Consider the following 15,411-nt stretch of genomic DNA (forward strand, 5'->3'; position numbering starts at 1 on the left):
GCTTTACTCAGACAAGAGATGAGCTCCTATTGGCCCCACATGCCAAAGAGTGAAAGGAGGCTGTGGTGCTACGTTAGGGTTCCAGGGCTGACAATGGACTTGATGGCTGGGGAGGAGAGCTTTTCTGAACCCTAGGCTGGTCTTTGAGACCTCAGGTTACAGGGTTTAGTGTCACATGGTTATTGTCATACCCTTGCAGCTGTGTCATTCTATAAATAACCTATTATCACTCTTATGGTGAGGCTTAGAGACCAGAGCCCAACTATCTGGGTCAGGGGTCTCTGGCTTGGTTGGCAGGATGAGTAACACCCCAACAGACTGACCAAGACTTGGCTGGGGGAGCAATAGCCAACTCCACCCCCTAGGCAGCCTCAGATGCTCCTGTTTAGCCTGACTCTGCTGCTCAGGATGGCGAGAGGATGGCAGGGGCATTAAAGTTTTCTGGAAATTTCTCCAGGCTGGTGAACTCTTCCTTATCCTTTGAGTCCTGGCTCCTATGACACCTTCTTTAAGAAGCCTTCCATAACTGCCTCTCTTCTATGTCCCCACAGCCCATGTCCCCACTTCTTGCAGAGCAGCTGTCACATGGATTTGTCCTGGCCTGCTCTAAGTCTGGACTGTAATGCCTCCAGGGCAGCCACTTGCCTGACTCATCTTGCCCCACATGCCTGGCAAGGGGCTCAGCATGTGGGGGAGCTTAGTAAATGCTGGTTGAATGAACAAGTAGTTTCAAGTATGGGTTTTGTGGGTTTCAAGTATGGGCTTTGTGAGGTTTCCCTATCTGGGCAATGGGAACACTCATGCTCAGCACCTAGGGTAGCCGTGCAGCATGAATGAGAGCAGCGTAGAGAATGTCAGCAGTGTCTGGTGACAAGAGGTTCTCAATATCAGAAGGCATCCATGCTGGCCAAAGACCTGAGGGCCTTTCTAGTACTGACAGTTGAAGACCTGTCCTGGCCTTGTTTCTTCCCGTGTTCTGCACTGGTTCACAGAGGCCTCAGGCCCGTCTGGAGAGCTGAAATTTTATAGCTGGAGCCCAACGGGTCTGTCCCTGCTGGTGGACATCATCTGGGCCTTGGGGCCTGAGGAGGGGCTGAGAGAGGTATGTTCTGGGCCTTCCTAAGTGGGGCTCTTTGAGTTCAATCTCATGACCTGTGACCCTGCCCCCCACTCCTACTTTGGGGGAATTTGGACTTGTACCTGAAGGCCCGGATGGTGGTGAGGCCTTCCACGGTCTCAGCAAAGTGTGAGAGCAGCGGGAGCTGAGTGGTGTCATCCAGCTGCTGGAGGTCCCTGTGCCAGGGAAGAGAGCAGGATGGTTAGGAGGGCAGGTTGTGGCTCAGCCGAGTCTGAATCCTAGTTCTACCTTACCAGTATTTGGGCAAAGGGCTTCACCTTTCTAGGTCTGTTTCTTACCTACAAAGGGAGGAATATGGACCTCCCCATCACACTGTGAGCACTGAATGAGATCGCTGATGTAAAATGCTTAAACAGAGCCTGCTAGGCACAGTTCCCGTCATCCTGGGCATTGTCCACCTCATGCCTGTGTCCGTCTGCACTCCTGCTGCAACACCCGGCACTGAGGTAAAGTGGGTAGGCAGTGCTGGTTCCATCTTACAGCAAGGCTGACTAAAGGAATGGGAAGGCCAGGCTCAACGTTTTTAATCCATCCTTTCCCAGGGATCATTATAGATCGGTACATTAAAGATTAAGACCTAAAGAGCTCTTGAGTGAGGAGAGGATCCATGGCAACAGAATGGCCTTCCACTCTTCACAGCTGCAACTTGACAGCTCATCAGTGTCAGACAGGCCAGGTTTGGATCCAGGAAGTAGCTTTCGCGGACAGATTATCTCCAGGACCAGAGTGGGTACCAGAGAAACAGGGAGAACATGTCTTCTCTGGCAAAAGAAATGAACTTTGTAGAACAGCTTGTATTACAAAGTGTTTGGAAACATTCCGAAGTACAGAGTACAGTGGTCAAAAAGTCACTGTAATTTTGTTAATATCAATGAACTATGTTCTTCCTGGGTGCTGGGAGCAGATTCTGGATCACACAAGCAAAAAGCCATTTATATAAATATTGATCCTTTGGACAGGTCATTGTAGTCAAAAGCATCTAAATTTAATTATTATTATTGCAGATCAGTATTTCAATTCTAGTTTCTAACAAACTAGGCACACTTTGGAAAGATACTTAACCTTTCTATCCACAACCCACAGTAAGAAACATATTTTATATCACAAATCAGTACACACACTCTTACGTGACCATAACAAAGGTTTCATGAAGCAAAGCTGATATTTTCTGTCCTATTTCCTTGTTTTAAAATGCTGGTTGTGATCCATGATATTGATTTCATGACCCACTGATAGTTTGTAATTGGCAGTTTGAGAAACAGTGACCTATTGGATCTTTAAATATTTTTCTTATAATTCTCTGAATCTGAGTTGGAGAGAATCACTCCTAGGAAGAATCTCCTAGAGAATGTTCTTAGAAAATTCTGAGTAGGAAAGAGGTGTGCCTGGTTCCAAGGTTCTTGAGGGCAATGGATTTCTGGGAGAGGATCTGTGAAGTCAGAGTTTCCAGCCACACTCTGGACTCTTGTGGGCTGGGAGTTGTGATATCTGTAACACCTCTCCTATCAGGTGTTGTCTGCTCTCACACCATCAGCAATCAGTCTGGCTGATGGAAACATGCAGCCCTCATGAGAAGCACTCTGGCAGAATGAATGAAGGGCATAAACGTGTGCACATACCTTGATTTAGGGATTCCATTCCTAACCATATCTTCCACGGAAATAATTCAGATATTATCTGTGGAGTATGCATGCTAACAGAGGGTTATGTTAGAGTAGAAGGATATGATATGGATATTTCCTTCAATTTCTATTTGTTATTTCTGCTTTCTTCTTCTAGGGAACATGACAATACTACTGTTATAATGATGATTCTAGGAAGTCTACCAAACTGCCCAACTGCAAAGCACTTCCCATCCCCCACCCACCCCTGAGGCTGGCAAATGCTGCCATCACCTGGATGCCACCCGGAAGTACTTCTGGATGAAGTAGCACACGATGGCCAGGGGCAAGAGGGCCACAAGGAACACAGGTGTGACATAGGAGATGACAGCCAAGGCTGAGACACAGAGCAGGGTGGAGCGGCTCAGACACTCCAGCGTGGACGGGATGTGCTGAGGGAGGTGGGGGGAGAGAGGCAGGTGTGTTTTGGTATTACCTGTATTAATTAACATGGAGGCAGGAAATACTCTGAACACAGTTAATAATTGGTTATTAATTGGTATTAATTAAATGGTATTACCAATTATTAATTGTGTTCAGAGTATTACCTGCCTCCATGTTTTACTCTCTCACTTTATTACAGGCACATATCTTATCTGTCCAGCTATGTTGTATGCTCCCTGAGGCAAGAATTGGGACTTTGTTTTCTCATTATCTGGTACAATGGTAAATAAAGAAGACAGGCTGAATCTAAATGAATATTCTTCACATAATCAGTACTTTGGTTCAGAATATGCTGGAACTTTTATAGAATAAGCCACTAGGGTCTTGGATGGAAGCCAAAGAGATTTGGTTTCCCTCAGTCTTATTATGAAGGTCTCTCGGGGGGACCCCAGTTCCTGAGACAGCACTGCAATCAGATCAGGGACTCTGGGCTCCTCCCACAGGACTTTGATCATCTGATCTGGGGAACCTGGCATCAAGGAGAAAAAGTTCCCGGGGCCTGGCGTCTCCCTGGACTGGAGAAATGTGGTACAGTCTTCAGAACTCTACCTGGTCAATGGTATTACAGTCAGATGAAAATCTGTTCAGGATGCTCCCAAGGGGTGTGGTCTCAAAGAACCTAAGAGGCAAACAGAACAGTTATTCATTCAGTTATTGATTTTCTTTCTGCTTATTGAATGAGGATGGTTTTTATTTTATTTAATTGTCCCTAGAGTCATCTGTAGGTCTGGCTTCCTGGAAGCAGTTGTCTTTGAGGGTCTGCAGACATCTGACTTGTGTCTCTGAAGATTCCCATAGCTGCCCAAAGGGGTGCTGGCCCTTTATTAGCTTCTTGGACTCTCAGGCCCATTTGTGACCACTGTCACCCTTCTTAGCTCCTCCTCACCCTGACTCACTCAGCAGTTGTCCTCCCAGGACACAGAGTCCTCTCCAGAGGCACAACCTTCCAGAGGTCCCTGGAGACAGCCTGTCAGCTGGCTGACTCTGCAAGACTACTCTGGCTGTCAGCTCTCTGGCTGTGACCTAGAGTCAGCCCAACCCCAACCAGAGGATTTAAGAACCACAGATCTGGGACAAACAGAGGGTCAGTCAACTTAAGGCCATGTCTATGGGCCAAAGAGAGTTCACAAGGCTGAAAAGTAAAAATTGGAGTCATGTGGTGAGGTCAGGTATCTATTAGGGGCCAGGTAGCCTTTTGTCTATTGTGGTTTCAAATGGAATTGGCTAACCAACTGGACAATGACAGCATTAAACCTCTTCCACACCAAGCAGCCTTTGGGTTTTTATCCAACCATTATGGAAGATCAGAACAGCTCTCTGTGCTCCCAGTGTCAGAACCTGCAGGCTTGCAGATGGAAGGAAGAGACAGTGTGGGGGAGGAGGCAGCAGAACTCATGGGTGGAGATGGGCAGATAGCACCACCTGGGGAAGGGAACTAACCTGTATCCAAAATCCCCAGAGACTCACTCTGAAGGGCTGATGTGACATTTAGATGATCTAGCCATGTAAAATATCTAGCATGGGGTCTGCTGACTAATTGTCAGTTTGAGGAGGAATTTCTACACACATTTCTGTGTCACTCCCACAAACCTATGACAGAGGTCATCTGTGCCCATTTAATAGAAAGGAGAGCCGAGGCTCAGAGCACAGTGACTTGCTCTGGCATGACCAGGATGGGGGGTACCTCATGGGGGCTAGGATGATGCGGCTCAGCAGGCTACGGTGCAGCCTTTTGGCCACCTTTAGCCCCGTCCACTCCACGGTGACAGAGGTGACAAGGCACAGCACGATGCCCAGGCTGCAGAGCACTGTGAACACCATGGCATAGACGGTCTGGTCCAGGGCACAATCCTGGGCAGGCAGAAAATGAAGGGGTTTCCAGGGATACATGAGGGCTCAGCCCTCGCCCCCACCCCCACCCTAGTCCCGCAGCGGGGCTTCTGGCCCTACCTGGCTGAGGGAGCAGTTCCTGGCCACAGGGCTCAGGGTCAGGGCACTGTCGGTCCACTTGGCCAGCCAGTAGTCAATAGCCACCAAGACCATGTGCTTGAGCAACTGGGAGAAGACAAGCAGGGACAGGAGCAGGATGCCAGCAGAGGACAGATACTTGGCACAGGCTCGCCATGGGATCTTGGCTCTCTGGTGCAGCACTGACGACAGGTTGTCGTCTTCCTCGCTCTCAGCTGCTTCCTCTGCAGGCAGCAAAGACCCCTCTGTGGCTTCACATTTCACATCCTTCTAACCAGAGGGTATTTTAATCCCCACTTACACACGGGAAAACCAGGCACACGGAGGGGAGGGGTTTGATTCCAGGCATATTACCTCATCATACCCAGAACCCCAAACCTTAGTCTCCCTGTGGTTGATCACTTCTCTCCCAGGCCTGCTGTCTGTACCTTCCTCTTCTTCCTCATCCTGCAGAAAGCCATCTCTCGAGGACATAGCATGGGGCAAGCCCTGGGGTGGATCTGTGTTTTTTCTCTCCATGACCGTCTCCTGAAAGATATATGGGGCCTGGCCTATGTCCTTGGGGTGTAAACACAGGAAAGGGGAGGTTGCAGGTAACCACCCTGGTGATGACTAGTGTCAGGATTCCAGGTTGTCCCAGACTGGAGAAGGTCCACATGGACACACACACATTCAATATGCTAGGATTTACTCCTTTCCTTTCATTGGCTTATAGCACTCCAGTCTCCCAATGGGGGACCATTTCTCCCCTATTCTTTAGTTTGTGATTTGTGTGATTCAGGAGGATACATGATCATGGATGACCCATCCTTACATTCCACTCTAGCCAAGAGGATTTTCTCAGGAGTGAGTATGTGACTATGTTGGCCCCATGATGGTCAGCCCTGGGCCTTTTGCTGAACTACTGTGGGAGAGGCACTCTCTTTCTGCAGAGCTGAGCTAGAGAATGAAAGCCTGGGGCTGCTGATGGCCCTCATTGCTACCACGAGACTGAAGCCAATTTTAGGGGAGCCAAGCCAAGAGATGGCAAGAAACAGATTCCTGTGTTTGATCCCCTGGATTCAAGGACATGTGTGGACTTTTTGGTTTCATAAGCCAATATATCCTTAATTCCCACTTTTTTCAATGTTCAGCCAGTTTGAGTTGATTTTCTGAAACTTTGCAACTAAAAATACTCTGGATCAGGGGAGAGTGTCCACCTAATTCTGCCCTGGGTACCTGGTGCAGGTACTGGCTCTCTGGTAGGAGGAAGTCCATGCCAGCTCCCACATGTCTCATTTGAGAGCTTCCTAGAGCATGAGGACAGGAAGGTCTTTGTGAGTTCTGTTTCTACTAGAAACTTCCCCAGGAAACACCCACCTTCTCCAGCTCTTGGTCTTGCCGGTTCATGAGAGTCTTCCAGTGCTCAAAGAGCTGGCACTCAGACCTCTGGAAGTCCTTGAGCGTACCCTCCCTCTGGATGGTGCCATCCTTCATAGCAATGATCTGGAAAGGGAAACAAATCTGGCTTGGGGCTGGGTTGGGGGAGGAGTGGTGGTCAAACACCACCTGGCTGTGGCATCTGAGAAGGAGATAGACACATCCCTCCACCCACTATGAATGGCATCTTTCATCCATGACTCTGGGTGGTAGTGATAATACCTTCACCAACATTGATTCTCAGCAGTTGGGTCTGCAGAGTAAATTAGTGCATCCTGGTCTGCAGACTGGTGACCTCCAAGGACTCCACCAGTAGTAGTTTCCATAGACTTAACAGGCTAACTGAATGCTACCCTTAGGTCTTCCTGATGGCAGGTCTGATGTGTTCCATTAGTGCTTGCCAAAGCACTTGTTGGTCCAAATGTGTGTGGTCATGACTTTTTGAAATTAATAAAGCTTTTTAGGTGAAGCACTCAATGACACCAGCATCATATAGATTCCCCACTGACAACCAACCCTGATCCCTCAACCTCACCCACCCCATGCTGGGGTGTAGCATGGATGCCTCGGAGTCCTGTTCATGGTATCTTCAGGAACAAGGCATCTCCAGGCCTGCCTTCTTTGGACTCAGCTTTGTCCTTATTACCTTGCCAGGGTTGCCACGGAAACTTAGATGCAAACCTTCTGTACCTTTTTTAATAGTTAAAAAATAAAATCTGAAATTTTCTTTCTTTCTTCTTTTTTTGCCTTTTCATTGTGGAAAAGGATCTCATCACATGGAAGAAAGATTTATTTTGGGGGCGGGGATTAGCAGGGTCATTTGGCACAGACCTGAAGCTCAGAATGGGCCTTAGATTTTGGTTGCTGCTTAGGGGTAATTTTATATGGGAGTAGGCAGGGCCTAGATTTCAAAAATAACTATCTTCATCTTAAAAACTAAGTGCTTTCCAATTAATTGAAAAGTAGCTCTTTTCTGCCCAGTGAGGAATATGGGAATTTAGTTAATGTGTGGTTTCACAACACTGCATTCTATTGATGACACTGGCATTTCTATTACCACTGCTATTGTTTCTATATTTTTTCATCTGATCCCATTTGAATCCATCCATCCCCCAGGAGGTCAGAAGGTGGGAAGAGTCTCTCTCATACAAATGGACAGTTCCCAAGGCTGGGGAATGTCATTAAGTCAGGCAGGAATCAGAAGCTAGGTGCTTAGTGTCTGCTTCTTCCTGAGACTTCTTGTTGCCAGACTTGGGTGTCCCACAGAAGCCCCAGACAGCAGTCTGCTGTCCCCTGGACTGAGCTGCCCAGTCTGCAGGAGGCCATTCGGTGCTGGGCTCTTGTGCTTTAGCAATTGCTACTGAGACACTTGTTCTTTCAAAGAGACCTGACTGCCTCTGCCCCCACCCCCACCCCGACCCTCAATGGCCTGACCCTCTGTGGCACCTCACCCAGTCTGCATGGGGCAGGTACTGTAGCTTGTGGGTAACCAGGACCACAGTCCTCTTGTCATCCCGGAGCAGCTCAAGGATCCCAGCCTGCATCAGGTGGTCACTGAGATGAACATCCAGGGCTGAGAAAGGATCATCCTGGGCAGAGGGGAGAAGGAAGAAGCAAGTGTGGGATGAAGGATAACAGTGAGCATAAAATCAAAGTTTTATCAATGCTGATTTAGGAACTGACACTAGTTAGCTGAGTGGCAGTGGACAACTCATCTAACCTCTCTGGGCCTCAAGTGCCTCATCTTAAAATGGGGCAGAGATCCATGATCACTTTTAAACAGATCTAATCATTTCAAGTCCTGTCTCCTGAACTTCCAGTGTCTCAGCATTTATAAAGTCCAAACTCCTTAGTATGGTATTACAGGCCCTTTCCAACCTGGAAAAGCTTCTTTTCTAGCCTCACTTCTCCTCTGTCCTTTCCAAGTGACCCTCACCCCATTTCAGGTTTCCAAGAAGATTCCCATTCTAGGCTTTCCTCTGCCTGGAATGCAATTCTGCCTTCTATCTGCCTAGTGAACCCATACTCATCTTTCATTGTCCCAGGTACTAGCCTTTCCTGTGTTCTGTCTGGCCCCTGCTCCTACCCTTTCCTCCTCTCTGATCCAGGCATACCCTGTACAATGCCAGATCTGGTAATTATTTATCCACTCCAGACTGCAAGGTCCCTAAGATCTGATACCCCTTGTGTCTATGCCTGGTGCAGAGCTAGAGTTTAATAAAAGTTTGATGAAAGTAAAGTAGCCACTTAATTTTTATCTAACAGAGTTGTTTAAATCTCACGTGAATCATGAATAAACTGGGACTTCATAAAGTGCTGAACATGTGTCAGATGCTAACAAAGACTAGGAATCTTTACGTTTGAAGTGTCTTGAGTAACAAGCGCTGTGTGGTAGGATAGTGGAGAAAAAAAAATCTGGTATCAGAGACTTTAAGTTCCTTTTCCCAACTCCTTATCTAAATTACCTGCCTCTTTCCTTCTGTTTGATTGACTTCTCTTCAAGGTTCTCTTCCAGGAAGCTCTTCCTGATGTTTCCAGCCCTCAGTTGTCTGACCCTTCACAGTCTGTGCCACCGTTGGGCTTTGACCTGGATGTGCTTCCTGAGTGTGGGCGAGATATATGGGGCCTGGCCCATATATCCCTGATCAAAACTCTAAATCTTTGAGGTCAAGAGCTGGGTCTTAGGATTCTTTGTTATCAACCAAGGTTGGCATGAAGTAGGGCAGGGAGAGCTGATAAGTTTTCTCTCATGTCTGACTGCTAGTGGTTATCTAGAGTGCTGTGTTGAGGATTTTGAGGCCAAGTTAAGTTCTATGGGAAATAATGCAGTGATCAATTAGCAATGTCTGTCCTGAGCATAAGATGGGAAGCAGTAGCATCATTCTGTATGTGTGCCATTCTGACAGTTGGGCTGCATGTGTGTTTATAGGTTGAGACTGTCCTGCTAAGAGGCAGCTTCTAAGTACAACTTGCCTCTCCTCATGGTTGCTGCTGGGCTTGGTCTAAAGTCTTTGCCTGCATCAGTTTCTCCATCAATAAGATGAGCAGGCAATATTTCTGGCAGGAGAGGTTTGCTCCCGGAGAGGGAGGCTGTTGGGCATTAGTGCCTGTGTGTGTTTGTAGGCATGTGTGTGTGTGTGCGTGAGTGTGCACGCAGGGTGGCACTCACCAAGAAGACCACGTTGGTGTGCTGGTAGAGCGCTCGGGCCACACTGATTCGCTGGCGCTGACCACCAGACAGGTTGATGCCCTGTCATCAAAGGGGAGGAACAGATCATGCCCTCAGCCATTCACGGGAGATTGTTCTGGTTCTTACTGGACCACGAGCCATTTGAGACTGAGGGCTGGCTCTCTTCACCTTGCAGAAAGAAGGAACGTGTACATGTTTGCTGAATTCATTTGGAAGTGGGGAGCATGATCCTCAAGTCTGAATATTCATCATGTAGATGCTAGGGACCATCTGACCAGTGTAAGAGGACAGAGGAAGTGAGGATTTAAATCACACCCAGGAGAAGACCATAGGAGAAGCCAATATATCTAAGCTTGTGGAGGAGGGAACTTACCTGGAGAATGAGCAGGAACAATACAACCCTGGGTCAAGAACAGTGCTATATGGGCTCATAATATATACATGGGGCAATGAAGGCGATGTCAAGTCATCCCCAGCCTGGGCAGGTGCTAAGCTGACCTCATCCAATAGGTAGGACTGAGAACCCATCAAGAATGCCATTATCAAAGACATCAGGTTTGACCCCACTGCAGGCAACTTATCAGCTTCCATCCGTATCCTTCTTCCCAGTTGTCCACTCTCCCTGAGAAGGATCTCTGGGAAGGGTGGGAGTGATGGGTGGGGAGCAGGGAGGCTGCTACGAACCCGTTCCCCAATCTGGGTCTGATCTCCATGGGGCAGGATGTCAATGTCTGGCTGCAGGGAGCAGGCTTCGATGACCATCTTGTACCTGGAGAGGAGTGGGGGCAGGGAATGTCACTGATCAGTCTGGCCAGAATTGAGCCTCAGCACTCGCACAGGGTCATTAGTTTCTGGGTATCTGTGCCCAGAATGAGCAATGTCTTTACTTAGGCCTCCTACTTAGGTGCAAGCAAACATCATGTGAGCTTCAAAAGAGCTGAGGTCAGCACCTCATGCAGGCTTGAGGCAGGTTAAATATTTGAAGGACAAAATTGGATGGGAGCAAACATGTGGGGTTAAATGACAAGAGGGGGCCCACATTCTCTGTGCAGAGGGAAAAATTGCAGCCAGAGCCCATGCTCAGGGTACCGCCTGGGAAAATCACTGCTGGTTGGTTTAGGTGGTAATGATGATGGCTGGTCAAATGTTTGTTTAGCCTGATCTTTTCATCCTTTCCTGGCCAGCTCTTAACCTGGGAAGGTGCCAGCCAGGATCCATGGAGGCATTGGAGTGTCTTGGTGACAAATGTGTTCTTAGGCAGTTTTGGATTTGAAACCCATTTCAGCTAATTATTGGCTGGTTATCTAATCTTTCAGAGCATTGGCTTCCTCGTCTATAATATGGGAATAATAACATACCCACCTCCTGAAGTTGTTGTGGGTGTTAGGTTCAATCACATGTACAAGGAGTTTGGTACCATGCCTGGCACCTGGTAAGACCCTAACAAATGCTGGCCTTCACTATTATCATGGAAGGAAAATAGTGCATAAGTCTGGGAGCTGAAGGTGGGGATTGTGAGAATGGAGAATCAGATGGAGCTGGTCAGTCGGCCCACCAGCCAGGAGACTAGGCAGCACAGCTTTCTCCTTCCTCTCACCCACAAGCAGTGCTGCCCCATGCCCCTGCACAGCTGGATCCTTTCCAGATGGACCATATGGAGCTGGCTGGACTCCCAGGTAAGTGGCCTGGAGAGTAGGATGACTGGGTGAGGGTGATTGATGAGGGGCAGGGCAGCTGGTGGGGCCTGGGACCGGCTGGTAACACTGCCAGAGACCAATTCTTCCCCTCCCCCAGGACCCTCCCTCCTCCTGGAGATTTTTTACCTTTGTTTGTTGAAGGGACTCTCAAAGGTGATATTTTCTTCCACAGTAGCATTTAGCAGCCATGGTTTCTGAGATGCATAAGCCACTGGGCCTCTCTTCCTGAAAAATGCAGGTTGAGAGGTGGGGTTGGGGGGGCTTTCTTAGGGGTTTATTCTCAGAACAGGTGTCAAGCTGATGGCTTAAACTGGATTAAGGTGGTAGGGCAGCACTAGATGGGAGGTACAGTTGGCAGAAATTTGTACCATGTGACCTCTCCCTCTTCCAGGGCCTGGGGCAGGATTGGGTGTTCCAGGCCTCAGATGGCTGGGGAATAGGACCTTGGCCTTCTTCAGACTACACCCAGCCTGCCCCAGCCCTGCAACCAGCTCTCTTTCCTGGATCTCTACCCTGAGCCAAGGAAGAGCCAAAAGTGTGATCAAACCAGGTAACCACTCCACCTCTGATTTCTTTATCTTCAGTATTCCTGAACCATTGGACTCCAAGTGAAAGAGCTTGTTTTTTCAAAGAGGAGCCAAGGGAATCACATTTGGTATAATGTGGTTCTCAAGATCTCTTCTCCCCATCACCCAACCCTGAGATCTGGCATGAAGGGTACAGCCTGACGCACAGACCCTTTGTGGGGCACAGAGCCTGCTCCTGCCCACCCAAGCAGCTGGGGCTGGAACCTAGAGCTGTCCTCAGGGTGATGTCACCCCCTCAGGCCTAGAGTTCTCTGGGGAGCCCACACTGGAGGGCAAGTGTCCCTGATATGGTACCTGATATCCGAGTCAGCCACAGTCTCCCGCTCCGGGCTGCTGTGGAGGAGGAAAGACACACTTCAGGTTCTGCCTTCATAGACCACATCCTCCATAAAGATTCTAAGCTCCTTTGAACCCCTGAGGCCAAGTCTGCAGCTACAGGTGAGATGGAGTATGGCCATCCCAGGGCAGCCTTTGTTGCCTGACTATGGAGGTGTTAGGAGATCCTGGGGACCAGTTCATTTAAGAGTAAGAATGGGGAGAGGCGTCATTGTACAGGTTCTTGAGGGTAACAACCCGCTCAAAGGAGTATAAAGTTCAAGATGTGGTCCCTGAAGACCAGCCTTTTCATCTGGGCTCAGGTGATTAAGTCAAGGTCTCAGGCTGCCAAGACCAAACACATTGTTGGCCAGCAGCACTCTGGCCAGGCCAGGCTGGGCAGCTGACAGCAGCACCTGCAAGTGCAGGTGGGCCACTATGGCCCAGAAAGCCAAGAAGGACTCCAGGGTGATCTGTGGCCCCACGTGGCCCCGTCAGAAGACAACTGTGGAATCTGAGGGGTCTGCCAGGAAAGAAATGTCAGCTGTGGTGCCCTTGTGCTCTGAACTGCCCAGAACTTCTCCAGTGCCAAAAATTCTGTTACTTTGTTCTTGTTGCACACACCCGTACTTGTCACATGCCATGCCCATGACTGACTTTTGGCTCAATCACTATGGCTTGAGAGGCTGGGCCTCTCATCACTTTGGGGGTAAGATGGGAGAAAGGGCAGATAAAATACTGGGAAATGAAGTCGTCTCTTTGGTGTGGGAGAATGAAGACAGGAAGCTTAAACTACAGAATGAATCCAACCCCCTCCCCCATCCAACCTCATACCACCTTGAGAGTCTCTCCAGTGTCTTTGGGAGAGGGTATGGTAGGGAGGGCTTTGAGGGTCTTAGAGCCTCTTTATCTATTTTCCTTGGGTTTTCTGGACTTGCCTTGAACACAAAGCAAGAAGACTTGAGTTTTCTCTTTGAACCCAAGGGGAATCCAGCTCTTCTTCTTAGACATGTTTCTCAACTTCCTCCACATTTTCACCCCATAGTCTTTTTTGACATGTTTCTCTATTTGTCCTTTCCTGCCATATTTTTTTTTTAATTTGGTGGGTTTTAGTATACTCACAAGGCTGTGCAGCCATTATTATTATCTAGTTCCAGAACATATTCATCACCCTGAAAGAAACCTGGTACCCATTAGCAATCCCTGCCCTTTCCTTCTCTCTCCCTTCAATCCCTGGCAACCACTAATCTACTTTCAAAGTCTCCTCACCATGAAATTTTAACAGCACAGATGTATTTATGTACTGTGGCTCTGTGGATGGGCACAGAGCATTGTAATATCTGTTTTCTTTCCCCCAAGAAACCAAATTTCGCCCTCATTAAGAATGCATGGCCTAGCCTCACGCCTCTGAAAGTATGTGGGCTGCACAGCCTTGAATCCAACATAGCATTCCCACCCACAGGGTCCTCACTCCCACCCAGGTCCTTCTCTTTGTTGGGATCCACTTCCAACCAGTCCCGAGGCCGTACCTGGGGTCCTCTCCTGTCTCACCGTCAGGAAGGCTGCTGGGCACAGATGGAAAGATCAATATCAGTTACTTCACAACCCATTGCCTTTCTAGTATGCTGAGTCTTTGGGGGAGAAGCAATCCCCCCACCTGGCCACCCACCCATGGATGGGGTATGGTTCACTGGGTTCCAGTTCTCGTTTTGAGAAAGAAAGAAGAAAGAAAGGAAGGGAGGGAGGGAGGAAATGTGGGTAGCTCTTGCCCCAAAGAAGCCATTTGGGGCAAGTGCTCTTTCCCCTGCCCCAGACTAACACTTCAATCTTCCAGAACCAGCCCTCTGCCAAGGAAATGAGTGCTTTGGATAAGCACAATTGGGGGAAAAATGATCTGCTCTATTTTCCTACAGGTCTTACTTTAATAATACTAAAACCAGATAACATTGAACTTTTTAAGCACTATGATAAACATCATAAGAGTATTATCATTTTTAATGTACAAAGTACCATATGAAGGAGGTTCAGTTTAATTGTTTCCTCTTTGCAAGAGGAAGAAAAGAAGTAAGGCTCAGAAAGGCTAGAAATTTGCCCAAAGTCACACACCCATTAAGTGGCAAGAAAACAAATCTGACTCCGAAGTGTCACATATTAAACGTTCACACTCCAAGACTTCACTGTGATTTCCCACATGATAGTTCTGATAAATTCCTTCTTGCTAGGAAAACCAGGAAGGAAAAACACAGAGATAGAAAACAGCCTAATGAACCCCTGCTTGGAGGCAGGACTAAATGGAGACCCCGATGCATATATCATCGCCAGTCTCCTCTGTTCCTGTTCTCTGATTTTTGTGGTCTCATTTCATTCTCTTAACCCAACCTAACCCTGCATTCTGCAACCACCGGATTGCTGTAATTTACAATTTACAGACAAGCTGTTGACATGAGACAGATTTAAAAGAAAAAAATAATCAAAGTTGACCAATTCCAACTCTGTGGCCAGAGGGCCTAGATAAGCTCATCTCTGGAGTCCTCCTGCCTTGAATGTTCCTGAGTAGCAAAGATTGTTAATTCTGCTTCTGCAGAATCCCTGTGGACATCAACATCAGTGCTCCTGGCCCTCACGCCATGTGCATCATGGTCTGGGGTGTTCAATTAGCCCTTATAATGGACTACCTTACTCTCCAATCAGCTCTTACGCAAGCCTTTCATCCCCAGAGGGATTTTAAGGCAGGAAGAGCATCTGTTTCAGCCTCCGTGGTGCTTAGGGCATGACAGGTCTACAATAAATGGAGGCTGTTAACAGGCATATGAGTAATTGGGGAAGAAGAAATGGAGGGGCTGGCATTCATGTTTCCACACTTACTGTCTCACCCTATGAGACCCCTATCATCCTATCCCCACTTTTCAGATGAGGAAGTTGAGCCTCAGGGTTTGCAGAGCAGGCCTAAAATGAGAGAGACAGGGTGTGTGTGTGTGTGTGTGTGTGTGTG

General features: G+C 48.1%; 1 protein-coding gene across 19 annotated transcripts in view; it reads right to left on the minus strand.

Annotated features, from left to right (window-relative positions):
- Abcc8 (ATP binding cassette subfamily C member 8) overlaps positions 1 to 15,411 on the minus strand; it is a 76,821-nt gene that overhangs the window by 11,061 nt on the left and 50,349 nt on the right. For 8 of the 19 annotated variants that reach the window (XM_048788437.1, XM_048788436.1, XM_048788431.1 and 5 more), the window contains 13 exons: positions 13,949 to 13,984; positions 12,399 to 12,437; positions 11,644 to 11,742; positions 10,505 to 10,589; positions 9,800 to 9,880; positions 8,082 to 8,219; positions 6,571 to 6,696; positions 5,640 to 5,739; positions 5,194 to 5,435; positions 4,928 to 5,094; positions 3,793 to 3,862; positions 3,034 to 3,191; positions 1,201 to 1,293 (listed from right to left, as the gene is read on the minus strand). In XM_048788437.1, the coding sequence (XP_048644394.1) occupies positions 1,201 to 1,293; positions 3,034 to 3,191; positions 3,793 to 3,862; positions 4,928 to 5,094; positions 5,194 to 5,435; positions 5,640 to 5,739; positions 6,571 to 6,696; positions 8,082 to 8,219; positions 9,800 to 9,880; positions 10,505 to 10,589; positions 11,644 to 11,742; positions 12,399 to 12,437; positions 13,949 to 13,984 (1,434 nt within the window). Of the gene's footprint in view, positions 1 to 1,197; positions 1,294 to 1,416; positions 1,630 to 3,033; positions 3,192 to 3,792; positions 3,863 to 4,927; positions 5,095 to 5,193; positions 5,436 to 5,589; positions 5,740 to 6,570; positions 6,697 to 8,081; positions 8,220 to 9,799; positions 9,881 to 10,504; positions 10,590 to 11,643; positions 11,743 to 12,398; positions 12,438 to 13,948; positions 13,985 to 15,411 lie in introns of those variants that run through there. The other 11 variants (XM_048788438.1, XM_048788434.1, XM_048788432.1 and 8 more) reach the window with 11 other exon arrangements.

The sequence above is a fragment of the Marmota marmota genome, unplaced genomic scaffold (genome assembly GCF_001458135.2).
Source record: "Marmota marmota marmota unplaced genomic scaffold, marMar, whole genome shotgun sequence".
Lineage (NCBI taxonomy): Eukaryota > Metazoa > Chordata > Mammalia > Rodentia > Sciuridae > Marmota > Marmota marmota.